The following is a 17,487-nucleotide window of genomic DNA, read 5'->3' as shown; positions in this document are numbered from 1 at the left end:
TCGTCGGAACCCCAAAAGGCACATCCCACCAGTGAGTTTGTTGTTGTGGCGTAAAATGGTGACCGTATGCTGCTTCATTTGGGCTCTAGGCTTGCGACTGTGGTCAGTGAGTGAGTGAGACGAAATTTTGAGCTTAGACGATTTTTTTTTTTTAAATTCTATATCCGGCTGCCAGTAAGCGTTTTCTTGTTTTTAGCACTACATTTGCTGTTAGATGGACTAATATTATTCCGTAAAGGTGATTTTCGTTGCGTAAGAAGTTTCTAAGCTGGTTTTTTAAAGGCGGTATTTTTGGAGGTGCATGTCATTTCGGGGGATTCCTACTTAAACAGTACTAACGTACTGTTTGATACTTTTGTGTAACAACATGTTCATGTGTCAGAACACTTTGTTTGTGGCTGACTTCAGTACAGTAGCTGTCAAGTCAAATGTTGGAAGTTATCAGCTCACTTTTTAAAGTTTCTATTAAGTTCTTCCAATAAAATTTCTTGTATTTCATTAAATATATTAAACAAACCATGTGTGATACATTAATGATCTGATATGTTATGACTTGTTCTATCCTACTAGTCAAGATCTGGGTGACCAACATGGCATACTCTGTCGGCATCGTCAATGCTGAAGCTAATGTGTGTGCGGTGAGATTTCACCCTGCGTCACGATATTATCTTGCTTATGGTTGTGCAGGTTTGTGTGTATGTGTGTGTAGTGTAGTGTGTAGTGTAGTGTGTGTAGTGTAGTGTGTGTAGTGTAGTGTAGTGTGTGTAGCGTAGTGTGTGCGTGTGAAGTGTAGTGTATGCATGTGCATGTGTAGTGTTTGTGTGTGTGCGTGTGTAGTGTTTGTGTGTGTGTGTGTAGTGTTTGTGTGTGCATGTGTAGTGTGTGCGTGCATGCTCAGTGTGAGCAGTATAAGTGGAGATGTCAAAACTCTGCAAAAATTATGGAATTTCTTCTCCCGTAAATTTCATTCAAAAGTGGTACAATGAATTGCATGTCTTGTAGTCAGTTTATCCACTAGATTTTTTCGTTTCATAGTGATGAACTAGTCAAGGTAGTGCTCTTCTGTCATGATTAGAGTAGCTAGGTGTGTGTGTAAGCCGCAATGTTGGATCCCTGCCTAGAAAATGTATGGATGATGACAGCAAGCTAGTTTTGTCGATCGCCATGCACAACAGTATTCCAGTTAATCGATAGGTTGGTTTTCAGTCAGTGCAAGATGAAACTTGAATGCCTGAATTGGTTACCTGGCAATGCTACGCAATTGATAATACAAAGTGATGTGGATCACTCATACGTCACTTGTTTTTTGAATTACTGGCTACTACAATAGCAAATGTGGCAAACTCATATATCAATTTGCAGCATTTTCCAAGCTCTACAAGATGTTGTGGTTAAAACATGCATCTGTAATGTAAAAATCCGTTTGACATCCCTAGTATAAGTGACTGCTCTATTAGGGTATTATTTCATTAGGTGAATATTCTATTAGAGTGGTGTATGTTCTATTAGAGTAGTTGAGCACAACTTTGTATATAAATGAAAGGGCTTCGTTCATCCGAACAGATTCACTTATCTGAACACTTTTACGATTGAACTGGCACACAGGTGTTTGGATAATGGAGGTCCTACTGTAGTCTGTTTTTAGGATTTGCTTTGTTGAGTATGCACACAAATTAATTGTAATTGTTTTATTGATCATGTTTTCAATGTGTGCATTCTATTGAGAGTATTTTATCCACTGCAGATCACAAAGTACATTATTATGATCTTCGTGATCTTCGGTCTCCTCTGTGTGTGCTGGAGGGCCACAAGAAAGCTGTGTCTTATTGTCAGTTTGTAAACCATCGAGAACTTGTGTCTTTGTAAGTTGGTCATCATTTGTGTAATAAATGTGTTTGTACAGTGAAAGTTCGTGAAACTTTATTCATTAACCCTTCAAACTTGGAATTAATTTCAGGGGCGGATCCAGACTTTTAAAAGGGGGGGTTCCACTTTGGAATTGGAACTTCAGTCTAGCAGTAAGTTGAAGACCCCAAAAAAAAAGTCATTACCTGCTGACAATAGCTGCCCCTCACCAATGTTTATAACTAGATACATAGCTTGCTACACTGCTCCTCAAAAGACTACTGTGACTGCTCTATTAGAGTATCTCAAGTAAGAGAGGCTATTTCATAAGGGGAGTTCCATGGAACTCTTTGAACCCCTCTGGATCCTCCCCTGAATTTTGAACATGAAATAATGCGTAAGTGCAAACCATAGGCAGAGCATCAGGTTTCTACTACCGTACAACAGGATATTCTTATACATGAAATAAAAACCTAATTTCATGCACCACAATAACATATAAACAGTTTTATATAACACTAAAGAGTACTTTTGAAACAAAGCGATAAACGGCAGACATCATCTGTTGGAACTTGATGGTGTTTTTAATGATGCAACTGTCCGTATAAGATCATGTGATCTATTGTATACCACTGGAATCTGTAGCACATGAGTATTCTAATGGTGCTTAGTTTAAGGCCATAGCACTAAGTATGGCAAATGAAAAAGTATACAGCTATGGCAGACAAAGCTGTTTTTAAGTGGTGTGATAAAAGGCATTGTACGATGCTTGGAGTGTTATTTTTAATTGTGGAGTTCATGGTGTGGGCTGGTGGTGATCTTTCTATCATTGCTTGCGAAGTTACTTTAGGCCACTTTAACTAAATCTTATGTTTCTCGGGAAAAAATCAGCAAATTTAGGGTCGGTAGGTAGATTTAAAAAAAATAAAAATCGAAACCCACAACAAATCAAGCACACAGTATCATTGCATGTATGCAAAAAGATTCAAGCAAACACAGTGTACTATGCCACAAAATAAAAAAAAAAATAAAAAATGTACAATCATCTAACATAGCTAAGATATCTTTTTCCATTTTGGGGCATTCAAAGGATGTCTGGTAAATGGCTCCTTTCCATCATGCTTGCAAAGCATACAAATAGCATGAACTGTTTGAAAATTCTTTTCTAGTTCCATATACTCAGCATCTCGAACAAGTGACTCTTCGGGCATCCCACACCAATAACACACTAACGGAAAGCGTACCAATGCAGCAGAATAGTATGACAGTTCAATTGGGTCTCCGCAGTTTAAACTTTCTTTGACACAGACACTGTCATAGTAAGGAGAATCGGGTATGAAAATTGATGATCCACACGAGTACAAATTGCTCTCCCGTACTTCCTTTAAAGCTACTTGTTCTGCCTTGGTGAGTTTGCTTTTCGAGTAGATGCAGCGTGGCTTAAAACACTCATTGCATGTCATAATACATCTAACTTTACTACTAACCAAGATGGCTTTTCTTCTTTTATCAACTTCCTCATTGCGTGAAGCAGGTTTGGTAGATGGGCAATCACTTTCATCTACAGCCTTGCCATACATATCTGCAAATCTAGCATATTTTTCACCACTTCTAAGAGGCAATGGAACAAAAGATAGTTGTTTAAAATGTTGCATTGGTAGTCTGACAGGATGGTTTGTACAGTAAAGGCAATCTGGGTTTAGACACTTTTTAACTTGAAATAAATACTTTGTCGTACTACGGTGTGCAGCCATAAACTGTCGTATGTGTTCATTGACAGGCTCTGAGAGAACCTTCTTATTGATTTTTTCATAGGACAAACTTGGCTGGATCTCAAAAATTTGTTCCCAAAATTGCTTCATATCAACCCCAGTACAAGCTTGAGTAACTTTCACAGGTTCTCCTTTTACTTCCATTGAGCTAAATCGTTGGGATAAGGTACACAATACCTGCTGCAATGAATCTAAAAGAGCTTCACTGAAGCCTGGATGACGAGCAACAACTTCTCTAACTTCAGCCAAAGTATTTTTGTTACGGAGTAGTCTCTCAAACTCTTCTGGTAGTTCTTTCCTAGCAAGAGCAATGTTCATTAAAGCCAAGTTCAAAGTAGACATAACACGCTCAGCAATATTCTGCCATGATTGATATGGGCAGGTACGTGAAACCACAAGCATGTCAAGATCTAGTGATTGGAACAGACAAATCATAGATAACTGAACTGAGACATAACTAATACGGTGATCTGGCCCACCATCACTTACAATGACAAGTATGGGCTTGTTTGCCACAGATTCATTGTCAAAAACAGGCGATTTAAGGAGAAATGACAATTCTGTGGCATGTCTTACAGGTGAAGAAGGTTGTGTGACCTTGTCCTTTAGACCAACGAATGTTCTTCCAGAATAGAAGGAATCCTGAGCTGACTCAGGAATGGTGACTGCAAACGCAACAGATGGAACAATCCCATGAATGTGGAAGTCATGATCCAAAGCACTAGGACTAGGTCCATCTGCCAGCACAATTGACTGGTTATGCCCTCTCACGCCACTGGAAACAGGGAGACCTGGTTCACTAATCGGGATGATTGCTTTGTCATCTATAGATAAGTAGGTTGCAAATTCTCTCTCTTGCACGCAGAATTCTTTCAAGTATTGCAGTACAACACTAACATAATGTGAATCAACATGGTCATGACGCAGCTGCCGAACCTGGACCCCGAATTTCAAATCTAGTTGTCCAGTGTGGCGTAGCGAAGATGATGAGTATGGATTACGTGGCCAAAATTGAAGGCGTAACCACTCCAATGAAGGTACCTGAAGCTTACTTTCATCACCAGGATGTTTCTGTTCTATCCTAGACCTCACAATATCCAACAAATGACGTAATGAGATAGCAACAGGCATATGAGGTATTTCAGAATGCCGTCTGTCATCCACAGCTGGAGTCAATTGCTCAATATAAAAGCCAAGCTCCTCCCAAAACGCATTAAACTTGCTGGAACCAGGGTTGCCATTTAGTTTCCTAAGATCATAGAAAAACTCTGGGTCGTCAAGCCAAAGTAATGCTTCTGCCACCCGTTCATCAATACCACTTTCAGCTACTGCAGCTGCAGCAGAACAATCACCAACTAGTGATTTGTAAATATTCCTCAACACACTCTTGTTCACTTTTGTCAATGAATAGTACAAATCAAGAAATTCCTTTCTCATTTCTCGTGAAGCATACAGATTGTGACTTGTGTTCAGACTGGAAACTAGTCTCGAAGCCTTTGTTTCATCCACTGGGTCACCGACTTTCCATAAATAGGTAACTACACCCAAATGGTTACCATAAGGGTAACGGTATCTCATGGTTTGGAATGGTAGCTTTATATTTTCAAGCCAGTGTCTCCGCTGATAACGATCAGTAGGTGCAAGCTCATTAAGACAAATTGCTTCATAATTTTCTTTGTCCCTCAAGGCATTTGCAATACACCTATATGATTTATCAATAGTGGCAAGCCTAGCAGCAGGAATAGTGCAAAGCTCTAAAACATCTGAAGCAACTCTAATGGCACTTTGCTTATGGACTTCCTTCATTTCTTCATTCTTTTTGTCGAGGTAAGACTTGTACTGGTACATTGCATCCACAAGCTTTTCCACATAAGATTTTATATTGGAATATTCACTTCTAGTTATCCACGGCTGAGACAATGTAGTGCTCAAACATTGAATGTGATAATCTAGATCCATGCTACTTATGCTGGGTTGCTTGATTTTTTTCTTCTTCCAGTCATTGAACCCCTGAAACTCGCTTAGCTCACTTGGGAGGTAAATACTTCTAGAAGAAAACTTTTCATGATGAGGGTCTAAATACCAAAGAGCATTTGACAACTGTTTCACAAATCTTTCCCGAATAGTTTCTACTGAGTCTGGAGCCCATCCAACTTTCATGTTCTCAAGCAAATCTATCAATTTGTTCCTCACTTGCTGGTCACCACGAAGAACGGCTACAAATGTACACACAATTTTTATCAGCAAACATACAACACTTTATTAAATAATTAATAAACTTTTAAACTGGTGTGTACCTGAAGTTTCTGCCTTCCCTGGACGTTTCCTTTCTTTGCTACTGCTCATTAAAACTTCAAAGGCATTTTTGTGATGTTTACTGCTTTCTTCAACGGTATTCTGGGGTGCCAGGTAGTAACAGATATTGTTTCCATACTGCTGACATAACTGAACTGGAGAATCCAGCAGTAGATCATGAACAGGATCAACAAACTGCTCGTTCTTCGAAACCGCAACACGTGTAACGCTCGCATTCAACCAAGAACTGTTTATTACTGTAAGCAAGTGACCAAATGTCCAGTCATACTCCGCTCTGACCACCTTTCTCGCAACAATAAGATTAGCCCCTCGCTTGATGGACACAGACGGCCAAAAATACATCAACGCCATTTTTTACTAACTCACGTGATATATAAAATTTACATAATTTTTAGATTTTAGGGGGTCGGTCGGGCCCGAGAAACATAAGATTTAGTTGAAGTGGCCTTAGTTTGTGCAGAAGCATACATCAAAACCTAAATATGTAAAGGCTTACCGGGTTTGAAGGGTTAAGATTACTTTTGCAATGCTTTGATCATATAGATGCCTGCTTGTAGCAAAATTTGCTTTATTCCAGACACCTTGTAATTTCCTTATTAATAAGGTGTCATAATTTCATGGGTCTAAATTGGTACTAGTGGGATCATGGATAGTGTCCACGTTTCATGATGACGTTTTGTGGGGCTTCACTGAGCTTCACAGAAAGGTTTTATCATCTCTTTGTTGCTATGGTGTTGTTGTGTAGGTCAACGGATAGTGAGATGAAGTTATGGGATGTGAATACCGGACGATGTTTGAAGACATATCATGGACACAAGAATGATAAGAACTTTGTAGGATTAACAGTAAATGGGAACCATATTGTGTGTGGTGAGTGACTGTTGTATTAGAGTATTTCACATCTGTTATGCTCTCAACAGGTTCAGAGAATAATTCGTTCTATTGTTATTATAAGGATGTCTCTAAACACATATTATCTTATCGTTTTAATGTTCCTCGGAGTATTCTAGTAAGTTAATCATACACACAGCAAACACTTTATACTAATCGTATTTCTTATTAGCCTGGAACAGCAGAACCACCGGATAATGCTGAAACTCAGTTTGTTAGTGCAGTCTGTTGGAAACCAGTAAGACTTAAAGCTGTCCCTTATTGCTTTGTGAAATAAAATATGCATCTGCAAGTGCTGAAAGACAAATAGCTATACAGACAACCACAAAAACGTGTTTTGGAAAACAATTTCAGAAAACTAAGTGTCCGTCCACATGTGTACTGCGTTGTATTTTATTGTCCTTTTTCACCCACACAAGCAAAATGGTTTGTGCTACAAGTAGCCTATATCGTGTAGCATGTTTTAACCATGAAGACTTTCACTTTGTATTACTATAAAGTGAGAACAAATGCTTGTCCTTGAGAGGGTACCCAGTAAGTGCCCACCACTGTTTAGTCGCTGACCACTAATGTAAATACTGTATTAAAAATTGTCAGGGAATTTAATTTTGGCTGTTGGTAAATTTTCACTGAAATTGTCAAATTTAAATCTTCCAAATATCCTGCTAGCTAAAGAGATCAAAACACAGAGATATCCAAGGAAAGACCTGTGAACCTACACAGCTTATTCTGATGAATATCTGGAAGATACACTAACTACCGAGCGTGGTCCCACACATATTTCTCTGTACATTTCAGTACACGGGTCATAACCTATTGCTTGGGGTTTGATGATGCCATCTGAAATTCTGGAATGCAGTCCATGCATGATTAGTGCTGGTCCCAGAGAGCAAGAGGAACTGTGAAATTTAACTTCATCAAATAAATGTGTTGTTCAATTTACCAAATATGTTTTCCATCAAATGTTCTGCTTAAGCTTCTCACCGAAGGCAGGAATCCAAATATTGTCATGTATGCTAGAGTTTAATGAAGCTTACCATCCTCTACCAACTCATAATAATCGAATTTTGGTGTATTTTATTTTGCAGAGAGCCACGTTTGTGGAAATTTGTGTTGCATTCTTAGGATTTGTGATAAATTATAGATACGACAGTATGTGAGAAATGAAGGAGTCATTGCTAATCTTTCAGATAGCTTTTGTGCTATAGATTATTTGATATCACGTCGCTTGGTGTTGCGCCTTGCGGCGTTTATGGGCTCCTGGGGATAGTATTACCAACATGGGCACCTGGTTTTAGAAATAGCACAACATCATCTTGTTTTCTTCTCTTCTCTTTAGCGTTCTTCAGTATTGTTAGCTGCTAATAGTCAAGGTTACATTAAGGTTCGTCTGCTACTTTTATATACAAACTTGTTAAATTATTTCCTCTTTTCCAGATGCTTGAGGTAGCATAGAACAAGATGATCGAGAATTACAGTAGTACGGTTGATGTAACAGAGATTTCATATTATGACAATTTGTATATTATTATTTTATATATATTATTCTTGTTATTCTACTGAACACATAACAAAATGTATTTGTGGAAATAAAAGATAATGTCTTAGCAATATTTCGTTGGGCGAAATGTGTTGACTTTGTGTGTGGGTCAGATTAGGACTTAAGGGGTTTTGTGTTGTGTTATACATTACATATCAAACAGATAACATTAATATCATCCAGATGTATATCCTGTGTCTCAAGATATCCTTCAAATAGTGTTAAGCTCTATATTATGTGTACTGATGGTATATAGTACAGAGTAACTAGCAGTATTGTATACTGTAAATTATTACAGATAATTGTATATTGTCCAATTACAAGACAGACTTTAGCTAAGTGGTAAAAATCATTTAGGGATTACGTACATGTTGCAGTAAATATATTATTACTAATGTAAAATATTTAAAAAATTAAAACATGGGAATAGAGATCGCTGAAAATAGCAAAGAAACAAGAGTCAACAAGCCAGTATGTTAAACACACACAGATCTCTATTTGGACTCAATGGATATGGTAGAAACTAAGGGAAAAACATTAATTTCTCCACAAATCAGGGGCAGATAAGTACTGAGAATGCTTCTGTATAAATGTGTATTTGAGTCCAAATAGAGATCTCTGTGTGTTTAACATGCTGGCTTGTTTGACTCTTGTTTCTTTACTTTTTTCTGCAATCTCTATTCCCATGTTTTAATTTTTAAAATTCCTTTTACACTGGTTTGTACTTTTTATAAATCTATTTATGGATAGCTAACATGATATAATAGAGGTGTTGGTGGTGCTTGATATTACACAGTATTGAACATGTGTATCAAAAGTCAGTCATCATGTATCTATAGTTGCTGTTAAAGTAGTCAGTTGAGTTAGCAAACACCAGTGTGTTGCACGTTTCCCTACTATTGAATGTACTTTGCACTACTGGTATACAGCTTTGACATACTGTAATTCGCTTTATTTTCGTGCAAAAGAATTTCGTGATAAATATTTTTGTATGATTTATTTGAATGACTGTTCTATTAGAGTAGTTTGATCTTGTGTGAGAAATTTTTGTACAAATCTTGCATATGAAACATATTTTACAATGAGCAAATTACGGTATCCAACAATAGGCAGCGTATTGCATGTTGTGGTCAACAATAGTATGGCTTCTGATTTGTGCAGCTATGTGATCACAATAAGTCAAGTACACAGTGGTACCAACAACATTATTGTTCTGGTATGAACTTAATATACTGTGGTTAATGATATAGGGTTTCCAAATGAACGTGTTAACATGAATAGATTGATTAGATACTTGATAACACATTGGTCAGAAGATCAGAACCTACAAGAAGCAAATTTTGCTTGAGAATGTTATCACTGTAATATGCATTTAAAAATAGGTTATGGACATGAAGAAAGACACAGGAAGGAAAGTTATGTAGTTTTTATCCCCAAAAAAATACTTTTGCTCTAGCCCTGTGAGAAAAAAATAAGATAAGCATATTTCAGTTAATTAAAAAAATACTTTTATTGGTTCCTTTTGACTTCATATTTTCCAGTGTACCTATACTTCTTCCAAATTAACTTCTAAGGCTTCTTTTGTGATTGGGGTAGCTTCCTGAGGTGGTGTTTAGGTGTGTGTTCTATTAGGATTTTGGCAAAAAAAAACATAGGCGATCTCTATTATGAACCATTACCATGGTTCGTGACATGGTTCATGGTAGAGAGGCAAAATCATTTGCTATTGTCAAGTGTTCCAGAAGTAGCTATGAAATCAAAAGTTCTCCATTTATGATTATGCTGATGTGCTGATGTAAATAAAGGACCACCATCTGAAATGTGATTATCATGCAGGACTACAGTAGGATCTGTGATGATGAGGTGTTAGTGTTGGTCCTGTTGACAGTACTTACATATTTTGAGGTTGTAACATGATTGTTGTAGGATGTGTCTCTCCAATAAGCAGTACAACCGACAAGATGCATCATACACACACACATTGTATTAATAAAAAATGTCAACAAGCATGAACTAGCTATACTGCATGTTATTTCCATACTCTATGGTGTTATTCTGCACACAGAATCTAAGCAACCTGGAATTCAAAGCATGGTGTAGCATCACGTCAGTCATAAGTCTGCTATTCAGCCTTCTGCCTATCTTTGTGATGATTGTAGATGTTACTAATCCTTTCTATGGGTCTGAATCTGGCACGTAATATATTTCCTGCCCTCCACTAAATGCTACTGACAAATGGTGCACAGGTACAGTTACTAGAGTCTTGGGCCACTTAACTATGAAGTGCTGGTGGATGGCCATACTCGCCAAGCTCATATTGACCACTTGTCAGGGCAGGGTTGAGTAGCCCACAGGCCCTACACCTGCCACAGCATCTCCTAACCAGCCTGTCACTTCACCAGGAATAGAGTCATACAGTACAATAGTGCCACTGAGCTGAACTCACTGGAACTTGATAGTAGTAATGCTGCTGCTGCTGCTGCTGCTGCTGACACTCCCCTCCAGGAATTAGTTACCTTACGGCCAATCAGGAACCACCACTCTCCTCAACATCTCATTGAGGAAATGTCTTGACTTTATCTGAACTGAACTAATGCATACATTTTATTACACTTGATTGTAATCATTTTCTTTATTAATTATAGATTTTCCTTTTTACATTGATTGTAATTGTGTATTGATGATTAATTGTACATCGTTTTCTTGCAACCATGCACTCTTGCCCTTTTTTAGGAGGGCTGGAGGAAGTGTTGTGTAATAGGCACATGTATATTGTATGCATGCATGTACAGTCAACACAGTGCACATTTATTGGAATCGTAACATGAGGAATTGTAATAGTTGTCAGTATACAACAAAATGGCCTTCTGAAATTAGTGAAATGAGCTCTGCATACAACGTATCTCTCCAGTCTCCGCCACCATTTAACTTCAGTTCCCCAGATGAATGGCGTGACACTTTGAACAGTTTCAAGAAGTGTCCCGATTGTGCAAGAAAGACAAGTTAGCTACACTTCTGAACTGTTTGGGTAAAGATGCTGATGATGTCCTTACTTTCACAAACATTTGTGGTGATAATCGCAAGAAATACGCCAAGGTGCTTGGGAAATTTGACAGCCATTTTAAGATTCATTATTTGAGCGTGCTCATTTCAACACCAGAGTGCAAGCTGAGGGAGAATCCATTGAACAATACATCACTAGTTTCTATAATTTGATAGAACACTGCGAGTATGGCACACTAAAAGAAGAGACAATACGAGACTGGCTAGTAGTTGGCATCCGTGATAGTAGTTTGTCAGAACGACTCTAGATGGATGAATCATTAACCCTATAGAGAAGGCCAAGAAACTTGTGCACCAAAGAGAGGCAGTTAAAGAGCAACAAACATTCTAAAGAAGGAAGAATGTATTCATTGGAGTGTGTTAAACAGAAACCTACAGGAAACCCTACCCACTCCAAGACAAAAGTGTCCAGATGTGGTAAAAGTCATGCTAGAGACCACTGCCCTGCTAAAGATCTAACATGCTGTATGGATGCAACCGATGCAGACATTTTGGCAAGATGTGCTTCTCCAAAACAGTGGCAATGGTATCAGAAGACATCCCTGATCCTGACGACAATGCCCAAACAGAGACATCTCTTCGCTACCTTGATGCTATAAGTGACAAGCTTGAACAGCCCATTACAGCTGGTACATCTGAGCAATGGTGAACAACAATGAAGTGGTATTCAAGGTCAATACAGGAGCAGAAGTCACTGCAATTTCAAAGGAAGTCTATGATGCCATTGGTCAGCCCAGACTTCACAAGCCAACAAGGGTACTTTGCAGACCAAGTAGACAGCCTCAGGATGTTTTGGGCCGAAGTACAATACAGCTAAGGTACAAGAACAACACAGTAAAACACCAGATGTATGTTGTAAAAGCACTGGACCAGAATTTGGGCCTCCCAGCTATCATGGCCTTAAACATCCTTATGAAGGTCGATGCTGTTGGTGACACTACCAGCAGCATTCCTTTCTAGTTCCCAGAACTGTTTCAAGGGCTAGGAACAATGAAAGCTGAATATGAATTTAAAATCCAACCAAATGCTAAGCCACATGCACTGTTCTCAGCCCGCCATATACCAATTCCCTTTAGACGTAAGGTTGAACAAGAGCTTAAACAGATGGAGGTCACAGGAGTTATAAGTAAAGTTGACCAACCAACAAATTGATGTGCTGGCATGGTAGTAGTCCAGGGTGGGGTTCATATCTGCATAGACCTAAAGCCATTAAAGAGATGCCTCCTCCCACTACCATTACTGAACTACATAGGTTCATGGGAGTTACCAACCAACTTGGAAACTTTTTTCCAACACAACTGAGCTCTCTGCTCCATTGCGTACACTACTCAGTACCAACCAAGCTTGGTTTTGGGGGCCAGATCAAGATAGAGCCTTTAACCAATTGAAAACAGAACTTACAACACCTCACATATTGATAATGTACAACCCTCAAAACTATCTGCAGATGCTTTGTCTTTTGGTCTTGGCGCAGTACTCCTTCAGGCTAAGGGCACATCCTGGCACCCATTTGCATACGCCTCTTGTTCCATGACAAGCACTGAATGTAGATATGCCCATATAGAAAAGAGATGTTGGCTATCACCTGGGCATGCGAGACATTTAGTAGCTACATTATTGGCAATCAGATCCTCTTAGAAACAGATCACAAACCCCTTGTACCACTGCTGACCTACAAACACCTGGAAAATCTTTCTCTGAGAGTACTCAGATTCAGACCCTGTCTAATGAGGTTTGATTACAATTAGGGCTGAAGCAATCATGGTTCTTTAGTATTCAAGTACTCTCTAGAGTTAACGATTGAGTACTCACAGATACTAGCTATTTGTAGTCATACCCATTTGACATGTTTTGTACCAACCTTAAACAATTTACAGCTTTTCAAGTAACAACAATGATACACACACTGTATTAAAGTACTGATGTTAGTGTCCCTGACAAAAAAAATGCTAATCAAAACTCTACAGCCTTCATTGTGCAACTCCCAGATGACAAATACATCATGTGAGCTGGGTCACTCAATCTTGACGAGTACTTGAGTACCAATTTTACTATCCGAGTACCAAATCCTTAACGAGTACTCTCCAAGTACTAGTATTTGTTTCAGCCCTAATTACAATATTGTTCATGTTGCTGGTAAATATCTTTACACTACTGATCTACTTTCCAGGGCACCACAACGTACCCCTCCAGATGCCCAGAGCTTATCCCAACAGGAGGATATTGAATAAAAAGCGTTACCTCTTATCTACCAGCCAGCGAGAAGCATTTACAAGTCTACTGTCAAGAGCAATCAGAGGATCCAATCACTAAAACAGTCATCTCAGTGTTCTGAATCAAAGGGTTACTGGGCATCAAGGAATCAAAGGGTTACTGGGCATCAAGGAATAACAAGGTCAGATTTGCCTTATGGGGACACTTGGGGAGCTAATTTACATGAAAATTTTACTGCTATAAGGGGTCTATAGTAGACCTCAGAAACTTTCCTTAATCGATAAGTTAAATGAGAGGATCCTTTAAAACAGAGTTTCCACATGTGTATAGTAGTACATGCTAACTAAATCATACATTATTGTTGCACTTGTCTCATTGAAGAGAACTTAAAATAACCTTTATCACTCCTTGTATTATAACAAAAAAGTTGTTTAATTTTTGCCAACCACATCAGCTGCATGCACAATGAACTTACCTTTGTTTGTGTTACATTCCTCTTCCCTAAGTTGTGTAAGTGTTGATTTGCAGGTAGTGTTTCATGGCTTCTTGTTGGCCCAGTCACTCAGTAAGTGGATTGATTGTAGAAGTGCTCCTTTTGTGTATTCTTCGTATAATGGGTAAAACATATCTGAAAACAAAGCAGAATATATAGCCATTTGCTTTTTAGTGATCATGAACATTCTCTCACACAATTTAGCAAAGAAGTGTGGTCATACAAATGTGCCGCATGTGCAAATTGCCAGCCATTTTTGTAGGGCAAAAGAAATGTGGTGTCAACTACAACTAACCTATTAAACAACAATAAAAGTGGGTAGTTTGATGACTAAAACCATTAACAAACTTGGACATGGAATAACCAGTTACTTTTCAGACGCTAAACGAAGGAGATTTAAATTTTGCATTCATAAACCACCTATACAGAAAAGTCACCCCGTTATTTATTTATTTATTTACTTATCTAATTTGTTAAAATGACAGGATGGCACCAAAGGCATTGCCTGTACAAGGATGCTTCCCTCAACATACATAACAAGACACAGAACAGGAACAGTACAAAACATACTATAACACAATTACAAGAAACACTAAGTACAAACAGACGATAAAGGGCATAATGAAAAGATCACAGATTTGATACTCAGTATATCAATAAGCACATTGTTCCACGGGAATACAGTATTCACAAAAAACGAGAACCGGTAGCTGTTGATGGTAGATTGTAAAGGTACAATTGTTAGATCGTGAGCTCTTGTAGGATTATTCTTTTAAAACAAAACCCTAAAGTACAACTACAAGGTTTCTATTTCAGGTAGTGATTCATTGATGCATTAATACAGTGAACAGAAATGTTTGCCTCCATTGATTGTACCAATCTTTTTACCCTACTCAAATCCGGATTGCTTTATGAAAAAATAGTGCAATGCCTTCTTGTTACACCTGTCTCTATCTCCATAACTATTCATTTCTGTGCCAGTCGTAAATTCTATGTTACAGCAAAACTAAAAAAAATTACATGTGAATAGCATGTGAATAGCATAGGGAGCATAGGGAGCATAGAACAAAAAAAGCAATGAAACATCTTTTGTGTTTCAATAATTTGTCTCCATTATGTCTGTTCATCTTGCATAATATACTGTGCCATATATGTAGGTGGACCTGACAAGCTTGTTGTTATTGACAAGGCTGAAATTCTGTTGGCACAACAGCTGTTATTGGTCTCATTGACAAGTGCTAGCCTTGTTCAGCAATACTATGTAAGAACATTGAAACTGTACTTCACACAGTTACTTTTATAGTAGGGGGTCTGTGTCATTTCAAAGTCACCAGCCTATACCTATCAGTTAATTTTTCACTAATGAAATCCAGAATATACCTGATTGGATACCTGTTTAAAGTTTGAAATTGCCTTCTCACCTTTCATTGGTTGACTACATGTAAAAATTGATTGGTACGACCAACATGCAATACATTCAGTTGCTGTCTTTATATTCCACCGTAAGAGCTAAGAGAATTGATAAGTATTTGTTAATTTCAAATTTTAAACCAAGAGTTAAAAGACTGTCAAATAGGAATTAAAATTCCTAACACATGTAATGAAATATTTATCAGAAACCATGCAGCTTTGCAATGCCTTCACAGTACCTCAACAGTATTGGTTAGGTATGGTCAAGCCCAAAATGTCAACCTAGCTGAAATTAATACTTGCTACAAATCTATATATTTCTTCATTGAAATTAATTTTCTATGTACTAAACTGGCTTACTGATGTCTTCAGACAAACTTAACTGAACAACAGCTATTGTTACATGCTTGATTTTTAACTGTTAGATATAACAGGTGTCTTTTTGGCATAATGAAATACATGCATCATGGACTTACCCTCCTTTGTGTACCATTTCTTTTCACAAGGTGTTAATCACCAATAACTTTGTGTTGCCTAACACGAAGCCATTGGCGATCAGAGTTCCCACCACTCAATCCATGTTTTGTTGATTATATAGATGGGCACTTGAAGGAGACAGCTGTCTAAGGTCTGCCCTGAGTACGCGATTATTCATAGAGATAACAATGGCTCCTGTTGTGGCATTGTAAGGTATCTTGCACTCCCTACAAATTCATACTCCCATCCACTGACCATAATTGTTGTTTTCAATGAATGTTTTCCTTGATCCTCCACTAAGGTAACGAAATTTAATTATTAAATCCCTGCCCATATCTGACATCAACAATTATTAATATCATAAAGTATGTTGGGTTAACAGTGGACCTAGAGACTGAGGACCTGGGGAGACCTAACTTTTCTTGAAATCTTATATGCTTCACAATCTAAAGACATTATAGAGGTGGAACTTACAATTGATACAGACATCATGCAATCGAGGCATTGTGTGAGGTACCATGAAGGGGAAGAATGGTCTGGCTATGCAAGACTAAATACTGTGAGTTGCTATAAAGGTACCTAGGATGTACAGCTGTATAATACATAAAATTCCCAGAAAAGTTGGTGCCATGCCCTCAAGTATACAGTATACCAACCTCCCTATAAGCCACTGTAAAGTTGGTTGCTTATGAAAATTAAGAAGTTACATTTTGAGTCAAGTGAGTTATAAAATTCATATCAGCTACATACCTAGTTGCCATTCAACTTAGGACCCGTGGGAAGATTATAAAGCCTACATATTGTGTACTTTTTTAGACAGAAATGTGACTCTTAATTAATGTTAGAAAATCACTTATAAAGAAGGCCACACAATAGACACTGTCAAGCCATATCACTACTGCCTCCTATGGCTTGATAATATTCTGAAATAGTGTATATGCAATACCCTTTGATTCGGTACAGCAATAACCTCCCACTGCTGCTTTGGCATACATAACCCAACTTCACTCCAGCTGCAACTATTATAACCGTTAGGAGATGTCAAGCATGCATGGATCTACCTATAACCAAAGGGTATTGCATATGCACTATTTCTTACAGCAGAATATTATCAACTCTTAAACAATACAGCAGGTGTCCCTTGTGTAATAAACCAATGACTAAAGCAGCAATAGTGGGTCATGCATTACCATCATAATTGTAGTATATGTTTGGCTTGGCATCAGTAACAGGGTGGTTATAATGAAACCACTGTTGGCCTAACTATAGGTCAGTTGCTGAAGCTACTGATAAAAAGTTTTTCACAATAGGAGTACTTATGCAACCTAAGTAATGCAGACATACAGAATACTTCCTCTTTGTAAGAGTCACATTGCGATTTTGTAATAGGTTGAGAGTCATATTTCTGTCTATTAGAATACATGCACAATCACCGGCCCCTAACACCATAGGATTAGTCATTCATC

At 38.1% G+C, this 17,487-nt stretch overlaps 2 protein-coding genes and 1 long non-coding RNA gene across 5 annotated transcripts in view; 1 reads left to right on the top strand and 2 right to left on the bottom strand.

The window, feature by feature from the left end:
• LOC136265955 (E3 ubiquitin-protein ligase COP1-like) overlaps positions 1-8,437 on the top strand; it is a 66,374-nt gene extending 57,937 nt beyond the window's left edge. Inside the window, exons 17-23 of the mRNA XM_066060897.1 lie at positions 571-687; positions 1,745-1,862; positions 6,679-6,803; positions 6,854-6,942; positions 6,997-7,062; positions 8,164-8,208; positions 8,262-8,437. Of these exons, the coding sequence (XP_065916969.1) occupies positions 571-687; positions 1,745-1,862; positions 6,679-6,803; positions 6,854-6,942; positions 6,997-7,062; positions 8,164-8,208; positions 8,262-8,279 (578 nt within the window). The 3' untranslated portion in view covers positions 8,280-8,437. The remainder of the gene's footprint in view (positions 1-570; positions 688-1,744; positions 1,863-6,678; positions 6,804-6,853; positions 6,943-6,996; positions 7,063-8,163; positions 8,209-8,261) is intronic.
• The window catches only part of LOC136265963 (uncharacterized), a 41,321-nt gene that overhangs the window by 9,164 nt on the left and 14,670 nt on the right, over positions 1-17,487 (bottom strand). For all 3 annotated transcript variants that reach the window (XR_010705852.1, XR_010705851.1, XR_010705850.1), the window contains exon 3: positions 14,117-14,269. This is a non-coding gene — a long non-coding RNA (uncharacterized lncRNA). The remainder of the gene's footprint in view (positions 1-14,116; positions 14,270-17,487) is intronic.
• LOC136266491 (uncharacterized) lies at positions 2,289-6,284 on the bottom strand. Its single transcript, XM_066061506.1, has 2 exons — positions 5,915-6,284; positions 2,289-5,833 (listed from the first exon to the last, which is right to left on the bottom strand). The coding sequence occupies exons 1-2, from the start codon at positions 6,282-6,284 to the stop codon at positions 2,901-2,903; spliced, it is 3,303 nt and encodes a 1,100-aa protein (XP_065917578.1). The 3' UTR covers positions 2,289-2,900.

This window comes from Dysidea avara, chromosome 9 (assembly GCF_963678975.1).
Source record: "Dysidea avara chromosome 9, odDysAvar1.4, whole genome shotgun sequence".
Lineage (NCBI taxonomy): Eukaryota > Metazoa > Porifera > Demospongiae > Dictyoceratida > Dysideidae > Dysidea > Dysidea avara.
This window is presented reverse-complemented; position numbering and strand designations above follow the sequence as displayed.